Below are 20,145 nucleotides of genomic sequence, written 5' to 3' on the forward strand. Positions count from 1 at the left end.
TGATCACTTTTAAGGTGAAATTTTCACCTTTTATTTTAAGCCAACCTTTGGTACACTTGTTTGACCATAACTTTGACTAAGCATAACTTTTTACCACAACCTCCTTTCATTCAAGTTGCGTTAGGACTATCTCAATGAGCTCTAGTCAATGATGTTGATTTCGTGAGATTCTTCGACCGTGAGTTTTTTAGGTTCTCTGGATCCACTTGGATCAAAAATGATAAGGCTCACTGCCAAATAATGAAGGCTCACTGCTACATAGAATAATAATGAAAGGAATCTGACATTGAAGTAACTATCACTAACAACAACACTGGAATGATATTACAATCTGCTATCAGTTGCATACATTCGCATACCCATCAATCCATAAATCTTTCCCTGCTAAATCCGAATTCATCACACTCGCATCCATATCATGCATTGATCAAAAGATAATCTTTTACTTATACCATGCCATGTCATATCAACTTCCAAGTCAGCCTAAACATAATTTGAAATAGGTTACCACAAAACATTCAAGAAGTGGTAAGGAACAAAAACATGGACCACACCGAACCTCCTTGCTCAAGCTAACACGCCTCACTTAAATCATCATGCTACACATTCTCCATAACATCTAGAACCAACAAAATATATATACATGCTACAATGCAAAACACTTACTATGGAGCATGATAACCACTTTCCAGATAGGTCTAGACACAACAGAGGGAACCACAATATGTTGCAACATGAATGGAACCAAGACAAACATGGCCAAATAAAGATCTTCATAGCACATCATTTGGAGCATATAGTTTTGGATTACCAAAGCACCAACTCCTTACCCAAACAACTAGGATAATGTTGACATCAACAACAACAACAATAATGACACTTTATGCCTATAAACTTCCCACATAAACCCTATCCATAAACAAATTTGGACATAGTTGATTAGAAATTGGTAGATTTGAGCAGCTCAACACAAACTAAGATAGACTCACACATACCCAAGCAGATCCAAGCAGATTTGTGAAAACCAGATTAAATCTAAATGTACTACACACAATCTAAGATCTATATGGTGATATAGTTATATGAAACATTCAGAATAGAGATATTGTGAAAGTTAAGCTTTGAGGTTCAGCTCCTATATGAATAACCTATCGAGCAACTTACATTAAAATTTTCTCACAAATGCAACGAATTCAATCATTGTAATTGAAAACATGACACTAGGATCATATTTGTTAAAAAACTGAAAAGAATTACAAATTTGGTGACTTTGTTTCAAGTTTTCAACTATTTACGAATTATCCCAAATTGACCATCTCTTCTTATTGATTATTTAGGTAGAATTTTCTAGTAACAATTCTAACAACCTTAATGACAAATTTTGTTAGTGGCCATAAATCACAAATCTCATAGAAACTATTATTGGAATGGTTGGACGAGGAAATCGTAAAAGTACACAATGAACACATCCACTATAGTTCACCATTTCCCAAGTTGGACAACCTGGATCAAATTGATGATCTTGAATAGACAATTAGATATGGGAAAAAGCTCTCACACAATACAAAGTACTTTGCGAAGCCACCAAAATCGAAGTAGGACATGGCATAACCTAAACTAGGCTTTCCTAACTTTGATGATGACAACCCTACTCATTGGTTGTATAAAGTGACACGATATTTGCAAACAATCAAATGCCCATGGTTCAAAAGCACTCCCTGTCTTCATTCCACCTAGAACATGAAGTTATCCAAATGATGAAAAAATGCGGTTTCCTCACATGGAATTATTTTATGAGCACCTAATAACTTGATTTGGCTTGAGAAAATACAAAAATTCTACGAGGGCATTAACTAAACTATAGTAAACTCATATATTCCATGAATATTAGATAGTTTGAAAATTTGATAAATCAGTATAGTTCCATTGAGTTCCCCAGCATGGGCTCACAAGGAAAAGTTTTGAGGACTAGGACAAGGGCTAAATTTGGGAACAACAATGGTGTGACAACAAAACGGCAATAGGGGGTTTGGGGGTGGGGGGCTGGGGGTGGGCGCGGCTAATATACAAATTAAGGTAAATTGAAATCCCCAAAGCAATGTCTACAATATAATATCTTTTTGAGTTCACCATGAAAGGAAAACAAGTTTTTTGTGAAGTTAAAGGTTCCAACCAATATGTAATGGCATGTGCCATATAGCAAGCTACTCAGCAGCATACCTAATTGGGGTGGCAGAGTTGACAATGTTGTCGAGGGGATGTTATAACTAAGTCCCTGAGTCTTGAAAATGTCACCATACAAGGGATACATGATTTTTTTATGAGGGATGTCCCCCATGGAACAATGCAATTCCAATAAGTGGACTTGGTTATAATTTCTTCAAAGATAGGTTTATCAATCACCTAAAGACAACATCCTAAAAAATGTCAAAATGTTTCAACACACCACATTGACAAAAATTGACCAGTAGGCTAAATTAGGTAAGGATAAATTTGCCACCATTACCATCCCTATAAATTGTCAAAAGTGAACACTCAATAGATATTTCAATCCATCTCAAGTTACTTACCCCAGACCTAGTCTAATCGCCCAACCACCACCCATCAAGTGCCTAACTTCTACGGAAATAGTTTCTTGTCAGTCAAGGAGAAGTTGTAATAAGAAATATACCTCAAAGCATAAATACATTGAACAAAAGCTTTATCTCCAATATGTTAAAATACCTTCTTAATGTAACACATTGAACACCTTTGAGGACGATCGAATTGGCATAGGTCTAAGTGATCATTCAAACCATGTAATCACCACTTGTGACACACTGTACATGCTCTAGCTCTAATCACCACAACCCAAACAATGAAGATGTCGAGTGACTACAAAGGAAATCACTCAACCATCTTCATTGTTATAAGCCCAACTATCTCACACTAACAAACCAAGAGAATATGTATTTTGAAAGCTTTGAATTCGCAGTTCTATTGTCTATACAGAACCAACTCAAAATACGAAGAAAAAATGGAAGCAAATAACTTATAACTAACAGTGCCAACCACCAAATATGATGTATTAATTGATTGCAGTTTATTATTTCACAGCACAATTCAAAACTGGCTGACATAATTAACTTCCATTCATAACTAAATTCCACTAATCAATACAACTCCAAAAGAACCTAGAGATGGAGCCCTAATTTTCACAAATTAGGGCAGAAATAATGTTGGAGACTTAATGGTATCGTCATTGATTTCAAAGCCAACCAGGAAGAGTGATGAATTGTCATTGATGTCAATGTTATATACATATATACATTTAATATTAATAGATGTCGTACGGATAAAAGAAAAATATTGGAATTAATGTGACATGAATAACCAATAGCAAATGTGACATGAGCTTGAGTAGCTATTTTATACAATGAATAATGATACAAAGAGGTAATAGTTTGGAGTTGGAAGAAACATAATTTTAATCATCGCAACCGCATAATATAGCAGCCAAAAGTAATGATGTGATGAATTTATATGCGCATACACAAACAACATCGACAGTTTCAGGAATGAGTTCATGTGCCATGTCAAGTGAAGTCTTACAAGCATTTATTTGGTTATTGAAGCAATCGACAAAGAAATATCAATTCACGTGAAGTAATGAGTAAAACATTTACAGACTTTGCAAAGGTGGCCTATATTGATCCATGTCTCCAAAACCAAGGTTGTTGGAGCATGAGTAAAAGCATTATATATATATATATATATATATATAAACACAATTAAGAACAATACATAAGCCGGACCCTTTGATGTCTATGAAGGAATAACACACTCTCAGTATTAAAAGTTGAAACAATGATAGAAAGCCTTGAAGAGTACATGTTAAATACAAATACTGTATTCAAAAACACACCCATGTTAGCAGACATGGAGTCTGAAGCCATTATTCCTATCAGCAATAGAGTAGAGAAATTAATTATCACATACAGCGACACATAGAGACATAAAACAACAGAGACCTATACAGCGAAGAGACTTGTGATGCGATGACAGTATTTCAGCATTATGCAGCAGCAATTAAGTTCAAAGAATAAAAAGATGAATAAAAATGTCCTAAAGGACGTATGTGCTGTAGGAAGGAGTAACTCATGTATGCCACTGCAGAAATGAAGTGACCACCGAAAAAAAAGCCAATGTGGATTTCAGAATAAAAGACACAGTATCTGAAAGATATTCATGCTATCGAGTATAAGAGCAATGAATATAATACAATGATAAACTGCGAAATCCCCAAGAAATACAAAGGCACGATAGCGTAAAGATAACAGAGAAATAGCAGCGACGCTGAAACGGAATATATCAGCAAATAAGTAATATATAGAAGTATTTTGTTGAAGTCAAAACAAATAAAGAACAAAAATGCTATCCCAGTCAGCAAGGTCGCCGTTCAAATACATTGAACGCAAGAATGACAGAGACTAAAGATAAAGCCCGACAATTCTAATAAAGAAATGAATGATATATATGTCTTTTAGAAAGGAACAAAGCCAATTCATATCCACGACAAAAGCAATATCCTGATATGTCCAAGAGAGTCTCAGAAGTGTTGAAATATCAATAAAAAGGTAGTATCATAATCAAGAATGAGTTAGGCAGAATAAATCAGTATGTTATTACAAATGAATACTTCTACAGCAACTCAAACAAAAAATCAGTGAAATTCGTGACAGTGCTGGGAATGTCATTCAAGATAGATATATCGAAGAATGTCATCGTTGATGAAAGATTGAATAGGATAATAAATCTGGGAAAAAGAAGTTTGATACCAAAGTGGTGGATTCATTAATAGAAATGGACAATACACGTCGATAACAATAACATTGAGAAGAAGCCTAAGAATCAGAAAAGTCAAAAAGTATACGTCTTTACAGCGCAATTATCATAAAAATAATAAAGGGTGTGATTAAAATAAAAGCAATGACAAGAGACATCTCTTTTTGAAAAGACATAATTCTTACTTGAGATAAAAAGATGTAAATAAATGATTCATCTACAAGCAAAGGATAGAAGTCAGCGGTTTGAGAAATAAGAATAAAATAGAAAGGAGACACACAGAAGATAAAAGAGAAAAAGAAGAGCTATTTTATGCAGTTTTTTGTATATTGGATATTGTAAATGAATCACATACGTATTGCACTCATTTTTCAAATTTAAAGCAAGAGCCCTCTTTTTCTTGTTCCTTTTGAAAGTTGGAGTTCAAATACCTTTTTCAGGTTTATCCCCTGTGATTATTGATTTTATAGTCAATTTCTATTAGCAGTAAAGAAGTGGATCTCAATACAAGTCTTTGATTATCAGAATTTGCATATAAAATAATGTCTATCTGAATTTTGTCTAATTGGTTTTCTCAAAGACATAAAATTCAATGAGGCTAGAGTTTGTGTTGCCAATTGAAGCTCAGTCTATAAAGTAGTGGATGGTATAGCATTGTCTCTAAAGGTTGTATATAAGGGTCTAGAGAAAATTTGACTCTATTTACCCGAGGTTGGATAAGGGACTGGTCTGCAATTTATTTCGTGGAAATGGGTTGATGTCTGAAGTCTTGACGTTCAATATTCTGCCATATCCATAGCTCGTAAACACTATTTCTTTCATTCAAAAATGTTCATTATACAACTAAATATCTCAAAACATCCATATAACTTTTATTTTGATCGAGTTTAAGGATTTTGCCAACTTAAGAACTCACAGTTTAAATTCACTATAGAAAAGCTTTGAACCAAGCAATCAAGGTTTAAGGTGAAGGTTTACTTGCCTAGGTTTAGCAAAGCCTAAAGTGCAGGGGAATTGAATTAGGAGGTTATTCCCGTTCATTGGCCAAGATTGATTGAGTAATCTTATTAGAAAATTGGCAAAACTCTTCGATTTCCAATCTGTGGTTTTGGGAACCAACACCTGGTATGGAATTGCTTGCAGCAGACCACACACGTTCAGCATGATCTAACACCCAATGATGACTTTTCTCCAAACAGATCATAGGCTCAAGAAAGGGTCAAGAGTAGTAAATAGTCACACTCAAATTGCAAAGATCTGAGCACACAACTTTGTATGTGCAGACGCCTAGACTGTAGCACCAAAACTAGGTTGCAAGGTACCCAAAATGCAGTGATAGGAACACATTGTTGTTGTTCCAAGGTTACAAACAAACACCAATATGTTCAGCATTCAACAGCGGAAAGATAAACACCAAGAACAGGGGGCCGATGTCAGGAATAAACGCTGCCCCAATAGCCAGTACTCCTCTAAGCAGGTCTATACTAAATTTGTTAGTAAAGTTTTGCAGTTTCAGACTATAATAGCGCCCAGGTTGCAGATGTTTCCCAACGCCAATCAGTATGCCTAAAGAATACACCAATCCAATATGTATTTTGAATGCTTAAAGAATTTGCATTTCTATTGTCTATGCAGAACCAACTCAAAATACGAACAAAAAATGGTACCAAATAATTTATAACTAACAGTGCCAACCACCAAATATGATGTATTAATTGATTGCAATTTATTATTTCACAATACAATTCCAAATTGGCTGACATAATTAACTTTCATCCATAAATATTATTCCACTACTCAATAAAACTACAACAAAAGAACCTAGTATGGAATTGCTTTCAGCAGACCACACACGTTCGGCAAGATCTAATGCCCAAAGACTGGCTTTTCTCCAAACAGATCGCAGGCCCAAGTAAGGGCAATGAGCAGTAAATTGTCACCCTCGAATTGCAAAAAATCTGGGCATACAGCTTCAGATGTACAGTTGCCTAGCCTGTAGCACCAAAACCAGGTTGCAAGGTGCCCAATATGCAGTGATAGGAACACCATACTGTAGTTCCCAAGTTGCAAATGAACACCAAGATGTTCAGCATTCAACAGCAGAGAAATAAACGCCTAGAACAGGAGGCCGATGTCAGGAATAAATGCTGCCCCAATAGCCAGTACTCCTCTAAGCAGGTCTGTACTAAATTTGTTAGGAAAGTTTCGCAGTCTCAGACTATAATGGTGCCCAGGTTGCAGATGTTTCCCAATGCCAATCAGTATGCCTAGGCATTTGCAATGCAGACTTAACAGTCGTCAAAATGGTGTCTATGATGCAGCAATTTTTCCCATGCTGAAGCAGAGATATTAGACACAAAAACCCTAGTGATAATAACTCCAAATTGCAGATACAAATAAATATTGATTACCAGCATGGCAAAGACTTTCAAGCCACAGCAACACCAGTAATGAAAGACTCCAAACAAATTTCCAAAATTCTACTAAACATTTTACCCTCAGCAATACTTTACTTCTCAGCTACAGAAGACACAATTAGAAAAGCCTCTTTAATTTTGTTTACCGTACAAGTTAAATAAATGAACGCATACAGAAAGTAACAATAGAATAGTAGCATAATATTCGCAATAGTAGTGAATGATCCTTTACAATGATCCCAAACGGGATATAAATACTACTGCCGAACCTTCCCGAAGGAGTCTGTCGGCCACAATTATTCTATCCGTTACAAACTATTTACCGTCGGACCGTCGGCTACAGAATACCGAAACACCGCCAGACCGTCGGCTTCAGAAACATCGCCGGACCGTCGGCTGCAGAATACAAAAACACCGCCGGACCGTCGGCTACAGGAACACTGCCGGACCGTCGGCTATAGAAACATCGCTGGACCGTCGGCTACATAATACAAAATACCGCCGGAACCATCCAGTCGGCTAACACCATCCCCCCCAAAAAGAAAAGTCGTCTCCTGACGACTGACAAAATATCTGAGACAAATTAACAAACAAAATACATTAACAGAGTGACTACAACAAGAGAAATCTTCTTCCGACACATCATTGTCACCTTCGTCCCGTGCCTATAGCCTCTGCTAACACAACACTGTCTCCTCAAGCTGACCTTGATAGCCACCTGTGCTGCTTTCTCTGTTTTCAATTCCTCGGTACCCTAAGCCAAGTGTCGCTGCACTGCCTCCAACCGGATGATCAGCTCCTCCCCAGCTCTCTACGCATCCACCAAGACAGCCTCACAGCCAACACCTGCTCCCACTGCCTCTGGTACACAAAAAGTCCATGCCTGCAGCCACTTCAACTCTTCTCAACTGGTCAGACTCCCACGACTGATATCCGCCACGACTGGGGGTCCAAGGGGCAACGCCCCCGACGGGGTCGAGGGGCAGCGCCCCCACGGGGTCGCAGTACAAGGCGGGGTCAAGGGGCAGCGCCCCTCGCCGCCAAGACCAATTAACACTTCGCAACTCACACAGAAATGCACGGATCACACCATTTTTGTCATTTTCTGCCGATTCTGCACTCTTTCTGGCAACCACGGATGCGTCCCTTTTCCTTTGGCATCATCTGTCACTCATTCTGAACAACTTGATTCTGTCGTCGTTTCTTTTTTTTTTTTTTGGTAAATAAGTATCTTCCATTCATTACAAGCACACTCTCCGCCGGAAAATAATGTTTGCTACCATGCTCACAATCAGCAAGAGATGAAAACAGCCTCCACGGATGAGCATAAGGCAAATCATGAATTGAAACCTGCACCACTGCTATAGATCAATTCTTCCCATGGCAATAACCCGCAACAGCAACCCTCTGGTTGTACGACGGCAAAGTTCCGCCAGAAACCACTTCGCGGCAATTTAAAAAACTCCACCAGACACAACCACAACTTCGTCGCCCGTGGCCTTCCTGTTCTCCCCACGGCCTTTCTGTTCTCCCCGAAGGAGTCCGTCGGCCACAATTATTCTATCCGTTACAAACTATTTACCGTCGGACCGTCGGCTACAGAATACCGAAACACCGCCGGACCGTCGGCTTCAGAAACATCGCTGGACCGTCGGCTACAGAATACAGAAACACCGCCGGACCGTCGGCTACAGGAACACCACCGGACCGTCGGCTATAGAAACATCGCTGGACCGTCGGCTACATAATACAAAATACCGCCGGAACCATCCAGTCGGCTAACAAATTTCAGATTGCAAATCAAATCAACACCACTTTACTTCAGCAGTGGATTGATGCACAAGCTCAAACCTCAAAACCTCAGAGAGAATAATCTAAAAAGCAATACACAAATAGATACTCTATTTGCTTCATGAAGCCTCCTTTTATAATGCAATTTAGCTTCATCAATACACCTTTCATTAAGGTAGCTTCATCAATACACCTTTCATCAAGGTAGCTTCATCAACACAACATTCAAGTAGAAGGATCCATCAAATTCTTTTGAATAAATAACTGTCTAAAACATGGCTTCATTAAGACACTTTTCACTTAAGAGGCTTCACGATCACAATTCCATTTTATTACATTAAATAACATGAAGCGCCTTAATAAATGTGAAGCCTCATTAATAAACTAATAATTATGAACTCCATCAAATAAATGCATCAACCATATGCAGATGGTGACCATCTGCCAGTGCCACCACTACACTGCCAAATACAGTAACTGCCCAAAATTGACTTACTATAAATAGAAAGTACGTCTCAAAGACCCTCAAAATACATTGTCAACTCACGAGGGTCACGATGTTGAACTGACCTAGCCAACTGCAAGAACCTAATAAAAATGGGGAGATTACATTCATCAATTGTGGCAGCATAGTGCTCTCATAACTTCATTAACCCTCCAATGGCCAAGCACGTAGCATGTTATGTGTATCCTTGGAATGATTTGGGGTGATCATCACTAATTGACATGCATTGGCTTGTAAAGGAAGATGTAGAAATGTCAACATTTAAATGGGATTTTACACTATAATCTAAAATTTTCATAATGAAGCGAGGAGCAACAACATAGTGGCACAAAGAATGAAGATGGTAATAGGTAAGGGTAGAAGGAGTTTTATCTCCACAATGAATTCAGAGGGGAAAAGGCTAAGTTACCGATTCGAGACACAAATCCGATTTGTGGATTCGTGATTTTTTGTTTTTCCCATTAGGATTCGTGATAAATATATATATATATATATATATATATATATATATATATATATATATATATATATATATATATATATATATATATATATATATATATATATATATATATATTCCAAGTTTGGCATGTGAGTCTTTGGGGATTCATCACGGATTTGTGTGGATTTGTGTTGGATTCAAGAGGATCCACATGGATTCATGACGAATTTCATGCAGGATCCTTGTTTTGAACTATGGATTTGTCTGGATTCGCGGTCCACGGATCTAGATGGATCCACAATCCAAAACAAGGATCCTACCAAAATCCATCACGAGTTGTAGCACAAATCTGGATCCAGATCGGATCCAAATCCAAATCCAGCCTCCTGGGCACAAATCTGGTAACTTAAAAAAAGGTGAATGAATGAGAAATTGTACATTATAAGAAGGATGGGCATACTCGAGAGGAATGTTGGAAGCTACATTTACAATAGGCACATTCTTGGGAAAAGAAGAAAAGCAAGAGAAAACCAATTAAACTCAAAATTACAACAAAAATTGAGCGAAGCCAAAAGATTGATGAAAGGTTGTCTTGTATCACAACTACCAAGGGTTACAAAAAGTTGGTGATGACTCTCATAGTCAACAAGAGCTCACACAACTTTTCCTCATCAAGATACAAGCAAGAGGTAAAAAAGTGGAAGGTATGTTTGACAAGCATTCACAAGCAAACCTTGATTCTCCACCTTGGTTGGTAGATCTAAATGTAGATCTCTTGGATTATCCTCTAACATAAGTACTAGGATGTCTACAACAAGGAGTGGAGATGAATGTGACCAAGCAAGGTAATTTGATCCGAAACGTTGATGATGATAAAAAATGATACACAATCATTCCCAGAAGCATACTAGCATTTTCATGTATTGTGGAAACCTGGTATCTTTAAGGTAATTTGAACATCGTAATTACAAGTACAACTAAGATAAGTCCTGAAATGGATGTATGAAATGAGCTCCACACATTTTTCTCTACTAGCTTTTCGGAACCAAAAGCAAATTAATGTCGGAGGCATGATATGTAAATCAGATCCTAGAAGTTGCCACAACAGGATCAGAGAAGGTTCCTCTAAGTCAATGAGAAAACTTTAAGTGACTTGGAAAAGTATTGCAGGCAACTGCAGAGCACGAAATGTTGTGATGATGTCAGAGGAGTGCCTATGGTGGCCTTGGACATCTCAAGAACTCTTTGATATAAATTCCAAATCTCGGGATGGCCCAGAAATCCTAATTTGAGGAACTTATCAGTTGCGGAAAGCAGTTAAACTGTCACTTACCACAGCAACCAGGAGTGGAGATGAACATGGCCAAGCAAGATTGATGTTATCTCAGCAGACATTTGAGGTGTTATTTTTCAAAGACCGTATATCTATGAGAGGGATGTTGCTTATTATAAAAGAAAGAATAAGTATAGGCTCCAGTTGAATGTGAAGCATTTCACTTTGCATTCTTGAATTGGAAAGTCCAAGGTTTCTATAGGAAGCACCTCAAGGTATAGAACATCTCTTATGCCCAAGGAAGCATTCTTCTTCCATTGTGGGATGGACAACAAGATGGAAAGGAAACTGAAATGAGGCACATCCAGGAGTTCCATTCTCAGAAGGAACAACAAAGAGGCAAGTGGATGCATCCAAGTCCCAAGTTGCTTCTTGAGTGTAGTGCCTGCCCCTAGTTTGCATTTCTGTTATCTTTGTCAATTTGCTTTAGGTTGATTTTGTGCATTGATTAGTTTAGAGATATTGGATTTACAATACTATGATATTATTTCATGATTTTGATTACAAATGTATCAGTTATTATTGCTTAGTTGATTTCATTCATGTGTTGTTAATGATATTTTAATGATCCTAGTTAGTAAATGTGGTTTCTTTTATAAAAATGTTAACATGATGTCTTTAATGATGATTATCTTGTATTGATAGAGATGCATTATTATATGTACGCATTTGATATTAAACTTATGATTTTTACGATACTTACCCCATACTTGCATGTGTATAGTGTGCGTGTTTATTTTAACTTTCTGTCTGAAGTGTTTGATGTGGTTAAGGGAGGGAGTCGTAGTCACCTGCTAGTCGAGATCTACACGATGAACCACTCCCCGCCATTGTCTGTTTAGTTTAGATATATCATATACATGTACATGCTCGTCTTTTATGCAGGATGCAGGTACCGGGCATCGACTTCCCTGAATTGCCAGGATGAGCGTGCCCTATTACATATACTCAAATGGTGAGAATGGGAAGATAATGATCAGGTCCAATCCTAGCCATAGCCTAAAATACTTGTCCTGCAAGGAGGACTCGTAACAAACTGTCTACCCTTTTTATACCCTTGAGTATTTTGTGCATATGTTGTTTTGTGAGTCTTTGATGAATTTTCTGTTAATTAAGTCTAATTAAAAGATTAAATTAATGATTTAATTTAATGAAAAATTATTATCATATTTTGAATATTTAATTATATTTAATTAATTGAGATTAAGTCTAATTAAAAGATTAAATTAATGATTTAATTTAATGAAAAATTATTATGATATTTTGAATATTTAATTATATTTAATTAATTGAGAAATTAATTAAATATAAAGAATTGAATTGAAGATAAAAGTTTTAAGAATAAATTTAAAACGAGATAATATTTATTTAATTTAATAATAATATATTTAGAGTTCATTTTTAAATAAATGCTAAATATTATTGTTATTTAAGTTAATAAATATTTATCAAATTAAAAGGTTCAAAAATAAATTAAAAAGTAAAAAGATATTAAATTATGAATATGTTTTAAGTTCGCATGAATGAGTTTAAAATATAGAAAATTAATTAAAAGATAGATATGTGAACTTAATAAGGATATTTAAAAGTGTGCATGAGATTTAAAAAGTTAATAAATTAATTTTAAAAGCAAAGTAAAGTGTAAAGTTAAATAAAGTAATTTAATGAGTCACTTAACGTGCATGAAAGGAATAATAAAATAATATTTTTGTGCATGAAAGAATTAATTATATTAAATAATTATAATTTTAGAGTTGTGGAGATAGAAACCCTAAAGGGTAATTAGATTCTATATTAGAAGGTTTCGGGTCATTATTGCACACACAGGTTGATGGAGAGCAACTCGAAGGTTTTGGAAAGAAGAGAATTTTACGTGGCTTGAAAGGTTTTGCTTGCGGTAGGAATTTGCATCTAGTTGTTAGAGGTTAGCATCGATACAAGTAGGGTCTTGTGTTTTGATCAGTAATTGAGTTATGCAACTTTCGTTCTTGTCTTCTTCGTGCTTGTGGAGAGTAGAATCATAAATTCTCTGTGATAAAACTTTGAACATTTAATGTTGTAAATTTACTAGGTGTGTCTCTATATCTTTTGTATACGTAGGGATTAGAAAAGCAATAAGAAAACTCTAGTTTCGTAGATTGAAGAAATTAGAATTTGATTTGAATAGGGTTTGAAATAAAAAAAAGAAGACTTTAGATTGAAATTCAAATGGTGAGAATTATTTTCTTTATGAGACTGTATTTCTTTATATTTAAAAAAATAATAATAATAATAGTAATAAATTATTTATTTAAGATAATATTATAGAAATTTTAAAGGAAGTAAAACTGAATTTATATATATATTTAATTGGTAATATATTTTAAAAAGTTTATTTAAAATAAAATAAAACTAAATTACATATTATTGCAAATAAATTTTAAAAGTTTTATTTTGATAAAACTTAAAATTAAAAATATATATATATAATAAATGGGGTGGGGTTATACCCCCCCCCCCCCCCCGTACCTGCTGTCGGCTTTAATAAGCCGCGGCAGCCGATACCTCTGCTGCCGCAGGCAGCAGTTGTACTGCTGCTGCGCGCAGCAAGGTACCCTGTTGTCACAAGTACCAGGCCAGCGGGCCTTTAAACACGTCATTTGATTTGTGTTTTTCGTTTTTTTATAAATTTTAATACATTTTAAAATTTAGTTAATTTAAATGGTAATAAATTATATTATAATTTAATAACATTTTGTGTTATTCAAATTATATAATTATTTATTAATAATTTTACTATTAATTTTTATAAATGTTTTGTAATTAAAATAAATTTAAATAGTTTTATTAATTATTAATTAATCTAATTAAATTTGATTTAATTAGGATCTATTAAAAAATAAGAATTAATTAATGAAGCTATTAATTTATCATATTGATTTTAGTAAAATTATGGTTATTTTATTTAAAATCAATGAACGGTTATTTTCTTTTTATAACCTAAATTGAATAAAACGATTATTTCTAGATTATTCTACTAGGAAATGACTATTATTATGAAGGTAATTTTACATATTTAAGCCAAATAAATAAATGGGGGTAATTTTATAGAGTTGACTTGTGGAATACACTGAGAATTCATTCACTTGAAACATACATTGAACACAAAACTGAAACTTTACTTTTTACCTTATTGTGTATTATTGTAAATCAAACGCAAACTATGAAACTATACTGTCTATGCTTTGGAATTTTGGTGTTGAGTAGGTGTTGACCAGTCTAGGATGTACACCAGAGGTTTTGTGAGATTTCTTGTATACTATTTATGGGACTAGATGTTGTGGTGTGTTTTGTGATTCATATTGGAGATTATATTTATGAGGTTTATCTTGTGGAGAAATTATGTGTACTTGGATGGGACAACCATCTTGTTATCAGGTTGCCTGTTAAGGAACCGAGTTTGATCTTTATGGGTGTTGTGGTATGGGACACAACTGTGTTTTTATGTGCTTAGGAGAGGTTGTCTAGGTACGTGACTTGGGAGTGGCTTGCATAGGGGTCCGGGACCCAAAGTGGTTAGTGCCAGGGTAACCTAATGCAAGTTATGTAATAAGTGATAATCTAGTAATTAAAATTTATGGGGGGGGGAACACACTAAAAAGATAAGTTAGAGATTTTTGATCTACCCATGCCTTTAGTGCTTGTATAGACTAAGGATGGGAATGAGATGAGTGCCTCGTCTTCTTGAGAGGGCTTTCTAGTTTCCATATGTGTGATGTTGAGGGTCCGGGGTTCAGAGTAACCAGTCCAGGGTAACTCAACGCTTGAGGGTCCGGGGTCTATTAAGAAATCAATCCAGGGTAACTCAAGCAGCCATGTGATGACACTCCCTAGTATGTAGCCTGAGTCTCCTCTGTAGATTTGTGTATCTCTGGTAGTGTACTTATTGTTGGATGTGGTGTATCTATTGTCGGATGTGTTTATTATGGTTATTTACTTTCATTGATGATGATTGTTGATTCATGGTTGTTGTACTTTTGACATGTGGCTTTTGACTTGAGATGATTATCTTTCTTTGACTTTATTTTATGATCTTGGTATTTGGTTTATACTTGGTTCATGTATGATGTTTGGTTATGTGGTGTCGGTATTGGTTTGAGTGTTCTTACTTTTGGATTACTTTATCTTCTTGAGTAGCATGTGTTATCTTTGAGGTAGTTTTGGCTATTAGGAGTACCTTGCCTAGGAAAGTTTTATGTTTGATAGCCGTATGTGGATCGTTCATTATCTTCCCTGCACGGTGGGAGTGGAACCCTGACTAGGTAACCACGTGGTCGGGAGGTAGTGTCTTCTTACCATTTGGGTCCCCCTTCACATTGTCAGCTGTTGGATGTTTGTTGCAGAAGGTGTACCTTTATCATTCTTATTTCTTATCTTAGAGACTTCTTTTCAGATGATGTATATTTGTTATCATGTATTCCGATGTATTATATCTATTCTCACATACCCTGCGACATGTGCAGTGGATGTTATTAATTGGATGTACTTTCATTGTATTGTTTATACTTATGCATTTGCTTATGCGACTATGTATCTGTTATTCCTTTATGATCTTGAGACATTGTATTTGGAAACTTAAACTAATTAATTTAAAATTATTAAATGTGACTCAACGTAAAGGAACCTTTGAGGAATTGAAACTATATCTGTAATTGCAAATGTGTATTTGATGTGTATGTTCATATTGCTTCCGCATTAATTTTATCTTGATATTGTTTAAACTTTAAAAAAAAAAAAAATAGTTCAGTAAACATTGTAACATATTAGGTTTATTTCTCTTGGGTTCCTGAGCGGGGCGTTACATTGAGTCCAAAGGCTTCCACATTTGTGAAGATGATGACCATGATAATAAATTGGTCCCCCTTAAATATAAGTGCAAGAATTTTGCTTAATGTTGCGATTGGATCAGTTAAGAGACCCAAGAATGTCAATCCATATCACTCAGTGCAGATAGGCTTGATGCAGTTACTTCTTGACAATCAAGGTTTAAGTTGAGTCCTGAAATGGATGTGGGAAATGAGCTGCACACATTTTTTTCTAGTAGCTTTTAGGATTCACAAGAAAACTACAAGAGGAGGCATGATTTGTAAATCAGATCCTAGAAGTTAAACCAACAGGATCAAAGGATGTTCCTCTCAGTCAATAAGAAAACTTTAAGTGACTTAGAAATGTATTGCACACTATTATGAAGCATGAGTTGTGATGATGTTAAAGCAGTTCCTATGGTGATCTTTGACATCTCAAGCTTTGAAACAAGTTGCAAAACTCAAAATGGCCCAGAAATCCTAAGGAGAATTTATCAGTTGCAGCAGGCTGTGAAACTGTCACCTACCACAGCAATTTTGTTTCTACACTGAAGAATTTGTCATGAATGCAAAAACAGTCTTCTCTTTAGTACAAGCCGTAAATCACTGTGCAACTGCAAACAGAGTGTGGAAAACAAAGGCTTTTTTCATATGATCTTGCTTTTCACATATTTGGTCTTCTATTTACTTTGTCATGGAATCAATAGAAAGGCATATGAAGACCGTGTCAAAAGTCAGACATGCTAACTCTTGTTGGATCCTTCATTATCATGTTCAAATTGGAGAAAGAAATAGCACGAAGTTTTTGAAGGTGCAACAAGAGTTGGAGGAGTTAGGAGCTGGTAAAATACCATTATATGATTCTGCAGAAGCCCTGGAGGAATTGTGCCACCTACATAACATGGTTGTGAAAATGAAAAGAGGAGCAGTATTCACTTTTTCTGGAGTTTTTGCCAATCGAAAGGCTTCTCCAAAGTAAACTTTGTGTTGTGGTCTTGTGTGACTTTTGTATGCTTTATCACTGTTATGAGTTTCTTTCATGCTTAGTAACTCTGATGAGAGTCTCACTGTAATAGCTACCCATTTGAGGTTAGTTACAGTGTATTTGAAAGAGGATCAAAGAGTTAACAGAAAATTTGTATGCTGATGACTATTCATGTGAAATATCTGCCCTAGTTTACAGAACAACAGACCTGGTAATTTCCTAAGCAAGAATACCAAAAATTTTAAATAGCCCATTTATTTACATTATGCATGTGATATCTTTCTATGTAAATAGCTACATGGTAAAAAATTTGTAACATTTATGGCTCAAGGACTTGGCACACACTCCACTATAACATAACTCGTGATACTTAAACTATTTTAAATCATATATTCTATGAGTCTTAAATCTTACATATTACTCTCTCAGTAAGTAGCAATACATAATTATGTTGCGCTCATATGTCTTTGTCTCCAAAAAAAATCCTTACAAACATGATACCCGTATTCCTATAATCTTAAAGCATACCGTGGTAACAAACAAATATGATGACTTTTAGGACTTGCAAGGTTTATCATAAAAATGATGCAACAAAATAGTAGATGTGATTTACTTCTTCCTGGACCATGTTTTGCGGATAAAATATATATTTAACCAGTTCATTAGGCTACAATTTTCTTTTTAAAAATCTGAAAGTGGGATACTAATACACATAAACATGAGATTTAAAAAAATATACAAACTTGTGAATGATCAAGTCCAGTGTTGAATGGACTAAAGGAAATAGTCTTTTTGGAAAATGTGGGGGCCTTCTCCCCAAATAATACAGGAACCAGGTCTGCTGCTGGCCCCTTCTGCACACCCTTGCTCAATGTAATAATAGTATCCTTTAGTCTTCTGTATGTTACCTGCAAAGTCATCAATGCATAGCTGGGGATTCATTATTTTTGCAGGACATCAACTTTAACGTAACTGAATGAACTGTCAAAAGAATATGCACAAAATATTCAAAAAGAAAACAATAAACTATAAAATCCAAATCCTTTTGCTGCGAGAAGGTTCTAAGAACCAAAGTTCTGATTCCCCTAGAATCATTCTTAGGTAATTAAATTTCACTTTCATAAACCCTCATTTAATACCCAACGTATTTGACAATGTACTAAGAAATTCTATTAGCAATGTGGGCACCAAATAATTGATCACAATATTTTCAGTGAGATAATGGCATCACAAGCACTCAAGCTTGTCTAGTAATTGCATAAACTACAGAGTGCTTAGTTTCTCAAACCTGGGAATGAAAATTAAATCCTGTGATTTTTGCAACTACATGGAGAGGGAATTTTATTTCTAGTATCAATGTCTTTCCAGGGATAATTACACAATGTGACACTTTGACAATGATGGTGAAGGTGAATCAACACTTTTAATAACAATCCACAGGTATCCAAGCCAACGAAGGAGTTTGTGTTAAAGCTATCATTGAGTCAACATATCAAGTATTTCAACAAAGAGCATAGCTGTAATTAAGACTAATTTTTCTAGTCGTGTCACATTTTCGGAGCCATAGCATTGTCGTAGCTTTAGGGGAGTTGAAGTGTTGAACATTCCAAAAATGACTTCTTCAATATATTGCAGTTTGTTCCAGGGTGCATAAAGAAACAAGCTGTCATGCCATGCCATGAAGAAAATTTGGATGACCTACAAAAATCATCTTACCCTTAAGACTTCACAGGTTTCTGCAAACAGGCAATCAGAAGGCAGAAATTATCATTTAAGAACAGAAATAAGCATCAAAAAGTGCATAACAGAGAGTAAGACTAAATCAGAACCTGTTATTGATCAGAAGGCCGTAACATTCTTGTTATTGTGGTATACATGAATATACGTCTAAATGTGTATGCCTGATATATGCAGCAATATGTTGTACAGTTCCTTACATATTAATAAATAGGCACATAGTATTACGTATATATTGAATATAAGTAATAATATAGATCAAATAGCAACAATCAATCATGGCACACTGGGGAAGGCAGTACAAGAAGGGGACATGGCTACTAGATACCTCACTAGCACACCACCTCATATGAGATGGCAGAAGGCCACATGAGACCAAGAAGGATGGTATATCCACTTTTGAGCCTAGAGTAAAGGATCTTGGATACACTATTGTAGTTTCTCCCCCACCTCTACATTGAGTGTGTTGGTTCCCAAAACCGCAGATTGGAAATCCAAGAGCCTGCCACTTCTCCAATAGGATTTCTCAATCAAATTCTGGCCAACAAACAGAAATCTCCTAGATTCCCCTGCACTTCAGGCTCCGCTACACCCAGACGGGTTAACCTTTACCTCAAATGCTGACTATCCAATTCAAGGTTTTTCTATAGCGAATTTAAACTTGGAGTTCTTCGACTGGCAAGGTCCTCGAACTCGATAAAACTGAAACTGGATGCTGAATACTTGATAATTGAATGTTTTGTATAAATTTTGTCGATAATGGAATTGATGCTTGTAGAAGGAATATGCAAATTTTCTGACTTTAATAAAAAGACCAGTGCCTTTGCTCATTCGGGCGATAGAGTCAACTTCGGTGAACTTTTACGTACAACTTCATAATGTTCAGTGCACTTATACTGCCAACAATTTCAATAATCTAGATGCAACAGACCAATTATAATGCAATCTTAAATTAGTCTAGATTGAATTTTAACTCTGCAGGGAGACAAACTGGACAGAGGTACGGAAACAATTTAATATTTCACAATACCTGTGATGATCAAATCTAAAATGCTAATTGACCATGTCCACTTATCTGATATCAAAATTATATGCAAAATTTCAAAAGATAATTACAAAGGATGATTCGCCTACAGTTTAAATCTCCACACCATTTATAAATAAACAAAAGACATTTTATTTTATTTTAAAATAAAATAATAGAATTTTTATTATAAAGCCATAATATAGCCCTTATCCCTCCATACAATAAAAAATATAAAATGCT

At 35.5% G+C, this 20,145-nt stretch overlaps 1 protein-coding gene across 3 annotated transcripts in view; it reads right to left on the minus strand.

Annotated features, from left to right (window-relative positions):
* LOC149562541 (DNA-binding protein) overlaps nt 1-20,145 on the minus strand; it is a 173,859-nt gene that overhangs the window by 109,400 nt on the left and 44,314 nt on the right. For all 3 annotated transcript variants that reach the window (XM_089826022.1, XM_089826021.1, XM_089826024.1), the window contains exon 6: nt 17,885-18,049. In XM_089826022.1, the coding sequence (XP_089682148.1) occupies nt 17,885-18,049 (165 nt within the window). The remainder of the gene's footprint in view (nt 1-17,884; nt 18,050-20,145) is intronic.

This window comes from Cupressus sempervirens, chromosome 4, assembly GCF_028749045.1.
Source record: "Cupressus sempervirens isolate cs-2001-9-10 chromosome 4, ASM2874904v1, whole genome shotgun sequence".
In the NCBI taxonomy this organism is placed as follows: Eukaryota; Viridiplantae; Streptophyta; class Pinopsida; order Cupressales; family Cupressaceae; genus Cupressus; species Cupressus sempervirens.